The sequence below is a fragment of the Clytia hemisphaerica genome, unplaced genomic scaffold, assembly GCF_902728285.1.
Source record: "Clytia hemisphaerica strain Z4C2 unplaced genomic scaffold, Clytia hemisphaerica genome assembly, whole genome shotgun sequence".
Classification (NCBI taxonomy): domain Eukaryota; kingdom Metazoa; phylum Cnidaria; class Hydrozoa; order Leptothecata; family Clytiidae; genus Clytia; species Clytia hemisphaerica.
The window spans coordinates 626,639-631,425 of record NW_027104364.1 but is presented as its reverse complement, the minus strand read 5'-3'; the positions used below and the strand labels follow the sequence as shown (position 1 = coordinate 631,425).

Here is a 4,787-nt window from a genome sequence, read left to right as displayed (position 1 = left end):
CATTACATAAGTTTTTCCATAACCCTCGATCTAAGGACGAACATCAACAATTTATATTTTTGCTTCTTTTATTGAACTTTTATCAAAGTTAATTAAAAAAGGCAATTTAATTGACATCGGAGGCGTTATATTAGGCTTCACCCTGTATTTATTGAAAAGTTTTGTTTTTCAAAATGTTTTAGATGTCTTAAAACAATCATCACACAGAAAATTTAGAAATGCTTTTTTATTTCAGATGAAAAATAAGACTTTGTCAAAAAGATTATTTCATGGTTCTATGTAACACGTCATCCGAAGGATTTTCAATCTAACATACTCAAGATAAAATGAAGACAATTTGAAATCATTTTTAAATAACCAATTTTATTTTCAGTTCAACAATTACTACATCAGTTGGGCTCATCTTGTTTCGTTGAAGAATTTTGATCCCAACACGCCTGGTCTTTATATGACCAAAATCTGCACAGAACATGTGAAATTGACACCTTCATCAAGGATGAAAGTTAGACTTGCTGCACAAGTACGTTTGTTATTATTTGGATAGGTCTACAATTAGTTGATCTTCCTAAGCCCTGAGTTATTATTACATTTCAATTTTGAAGAACAGTTTTTTTTTTATGTTTAGAGATGCAATGATTTAGGAATCAGATAATAATAATAAATGTATACACAAAAATGAATCATTTTAACAAAAAAACATCAATTCTGTTTATAGTGTCTGTAGCAGATTGTCTACAATATCGAGACAAACCAGAACTTATGTGCACTGAAGATTTTTGTCGCAAGTTTGATTATTTCTTTTATTGTCTCAATGGCCAGTATGATAAAGAAGGACGTGATGCATTAAAGCCTGAACTACACCCTTATCGATCAGTGAATGATTCTCGTTTCACCGTAAGTAAAATCCTTATCTCCCATTATCTATTCTACATCAAATCATTAAATTATAGATTTTCGTTGCACAATATATCATGACACAAAAACACTTTCTAGATTTCTGGAGCGAAGGGTAAACTGATGGGTATCGTGCTTTAAGTAATGTACCGTTATTGAGAGTTTGGACATAGGTGATTCTAGCATTGTACCGTTATTGACAGTTTGAACGTAGTGTTTATCAATCTGATGGAAGCAAGCAAAATGGCGGCGATAAACAACGAGGAATTCAACAACTAGACGAGGAGGACGAGGAAAAACAAATGAATAAAAATTTTAATGAAGGTATTCAAGTTACGAAGACAAACTATGTGTATACATCTGATAGCGTATTCGGAAATGGAACAATACTTTACTTTTCCAGAGGTTTTGGGACCTAAACTGTCGAAAATATTCCTGTAAAATTTGAAATTAAAAAATATTTATTAACGACCCTGCCGACGCACCAAACAGTCCGGTGTTTTGTCTGCTGTCAAAAAGTATCCTTTTGGTACACCAGATGTGGTAAGTCCAGTGTCAGTCCGGTGTTTAAATGCCGGGAGCTCTAGGCACTGGACATGCGTCGGAAAAAACTTATAAACGCGCACACGCTCACCAGACACGTCAGCCTTCAGACTTCTGGTGTTGAGGGTAGCCAGTGATAAAAAGTATTCTTATCCAACACCAGACATTCACTAACTATGTCCGGTGCTGTCAAGTCCGGTGTGCCGGCAAGGTCGTACATCGTAAAAAATGTTGGTTTTTCATCACATCCATCCAGTCCATCCTGGCATCCATACATCTACATCTGAGCATTTGAACAGGGTTTTCGTCACCCAGTGCAAATGAGATAGGATGTCTCAAGCTAATGAAAATAAGCAAAAATGAACCTTCCCCGAACCTTAGACCACTTAGATAAAAAAGGCAAAAGGTGAAGAAAAAGCTCAATTTTAATTTATTTTTTCTGTATTGATACTTATTGATACAAATTAAACGCAGTCGACCAATTGAAATTTGATTGTTGAATATTGCCATAGTTTTCAGATTAGATTGATATTTATTTGATTGCAGTCGATTGCATTAGATTGCGTTTGATTCAGATAGGATGTAGGATGGGATAGGAAAAGCAGGTGTTATCATAAGGGTGGAAGGACAAATTGCCGAATTAGACCACATGACAAATCCTTGCCATACGTCATACGATTGGAAAATTATGGTGAAAGTGGTGGATTGTATGTTTTCATGACATCAGAGGACGTCAAACACTCTTCTTTGATTTAGGATGGAAAATAGGCCTTCTTTAGAGCATAGAACAATCAAAGGCAGTTGAAAGACTACTATATTTTAAACGACAATCAAACACAGTCGAACGACAATCGAATGTAGTCGAACGATAATCGAACCAATCAAATGGGTGAATTGCGCCAAATTTGTACCGTCCCGTCCGTCACAATCTTAAATTTTTCTTGCTGCCAAGCAAAAATAGTTACATAGTTACAAGTCCAATAATTTCTTAAAATACACCAAAATGATACAACTTTTAAGTATTAGTTACATGCTAGATAGATCTTCCTCCTCTGCAATATGCGTAAATGTGCTAAAATCTTCCATTTTTTCGGAAAAATCCAAAAGAGGATAATTGGTCAGCCTAAGCTGAGCATTCAAATAGGTAAAATTCGGTTCTTCTTCTTCTTCCATCATCATAAGACGGCAAAAATAAAATCCGATTTCCCGAACTCACTGTGATTTCTAAACTTTCTTCCGATTGGGTTAACTTTTTGCGTACTTTTAGCGTGCGTTGTTTTTACAAATCAAGTTTTTGTTTATGTTGAATTTTCTGATACTTTTTATCTTTTTATTGCTGCTTTTTATTAGTTTTTGCAATAAAAACATATTTTTCTTGTTTGCCTCTAGGGGGGATTGATGGTGTTATAATGTTATTGGAATTTGATAAAGTTTACAAAAGTACAGCTACTGTCTAAATTTGATAAAGACTGGATGCAATTGAATTGTGCTTTTTTGGACTTGGACGTGTTTGATAAGGCAAATCGCAAAAAACTGTCTGGTTCCCGTCATTTCTACTTTAAAAAGTGGGGGTCGGTCGAAAATATTTTTCTGTTAAGAAGCATCTACATCTTGTTGAAAGTGAATCCGTGTGGACTGATCCGAATTAAAAAATTGAGAAACCGTGGATAAACAGGTTTTCGGTTTGCTCTCCATCAGCATGCAGCTCGCTACTTCGATTTGAAAACTTGTAAACACAGAGCGTGCAGAGGTCGACAGTGGAAATCCAGCAAAGCAGCAGAAAATCTTTCTGACTCTCCAATTCTACCTGCTGACCGTAAATCAGGGTCGGTCAGATGACGGGAACCAAATGATGACATCACATCTCCTATTATTGGACTTGCAAAATTATGACAAATGGTCTTTGGAATTTGATCAATTATATTAATATTAATATATACAGTTCTTGTTGAAATTGATCAAACTATTTTTCACGCAGTTACGGACGCAGATTGTGTTTTTCTAACCTTTTTTAACCTTTGCGCACGTTTCGACTGAATGATGGAATGGAATGAATGGCGATAACAGTTTATACATATCTCTTATCAGACTTGCAGAAAGCAGACTGCAGAAAGTTATGAAAAATGGTTTCTAGAATTTGAATTATACCGTCAAGTTACACAACATGCACACTCTCGTCACAAACAGATCCATCTGGTCTTCATTTAACATTGTTTTGAAGTTAAAAAAACACTGCCAGTGCTTGGCACAGAAGAGAGGACTCCCAGTTGAAACTGCTACTCCACTGCCCTGTTGAATTTATTTATCATGGTCGTGTGTTTATTCCGCCAAGGCGGTAAAGCGATCGCCCAAATTCAAAGACAAATCAAAAGCGAGTTTAAAGCAAAACGGGGGGGGGATGAGCTTCCCCGCATAGTTATGAATTTTAATTTTTGCTTTTGATTATCATTTGCAACCAGCAAAGTCTTCAAGATGGTTGTGTGCATGTTGTGTAACTTGACTGTACTAAACTACAAAATTAATTTACGCAGACTGGATGCAAATTGTGTTTTTCAAGATTTTGTGATTTTGCTTCAAGTGCAAAGTAGGACAATGATCAGTCACATTTTTGGACCTACCTGGAGGTCCTATAAATTAATTTGTCTTGAGTTTGCTTTTCTATGTTTATTGTTTGTTCCTTCTCACGTTGTTCTCGCTTGTTCACTTTATTTTTTATATTTTCAACAGTTTTTTGCAATTTTTTGTTTGACTCGACCAAGTTTTTTATGATTACATTTTTTATTTCAGTTATATCTTTTTGGATGTTGAATTCATCTAGTGTTGATTTGTCTAGTTTTTCATATATCTTGTTAAAGTTTCCTTTCATAAATTCTTTTTCCTGTTGGTTTTGTTGATTTCTTGTTGTAATCGACATGTTGAATGTTCAAGATGGTGAAAGCGCCAAAAATGAGAGCTCTTTACTCATCGAAGTGCGAGATGCGAATGCGTAGTAATGAACTATAGCTTAATTGTATGATGTCATAGAAACAGTGCTACAATGCTAAAGAGAAGTATACTTTGAGCTTCTCGTGGGGGTTGGGGGGTTGGAGGAGCTCTCAGGCTTGTTTTAAATAATTTTAAATCAAGTTATCAAATGTTTCACATTTTTCACATTATTCAACATCTTTAGTCTACTCTGTTTCAGTCTCTTACATCATGGACTCGTTCAATCTCTTACATCTGTTAAAGAGGAAGTTAAGTGATTTCTAGGGTATATATTTTCCATCATTTTCTACATTATATATCAATGTTATGTGCCCGAGGATAATTTTTTTCTTGTTAAAAAAAGTTTTTGTTGAAGCTACAGCTTT

At 35.1% G+C, this 4,787-nt stretch overlaps 1 protein-coding gene across 1 annotated transcript in view; it reads left to right on the top strand.

Moving 5' to 3' along the window:
- Nucleotides 1-373: 373 nt before the first annotated feature.
- LOC136818397 (uncharacterized) overlaps nt 374-4,787 on the top strand; it is a gene marked incomplete at its 5' end in the record, with an annotated part of 19,320 nt that continues 14,906 nt past the window's right edge. Inside the window, 3 exons of the mRNA XM_067074734.1 lie at nt 374-524; nt 716-894; nt 1,098-1,218. Of these exons, the coding sequence (XP_066930835.1) occupies nt 374-524; nt 716-894; nt 1,098-1,218 (451 nt within the window). The remainder of the gene's footprint in view (nt 525-715; nt 895-1,097; nt 1,219-4,787) is intronic.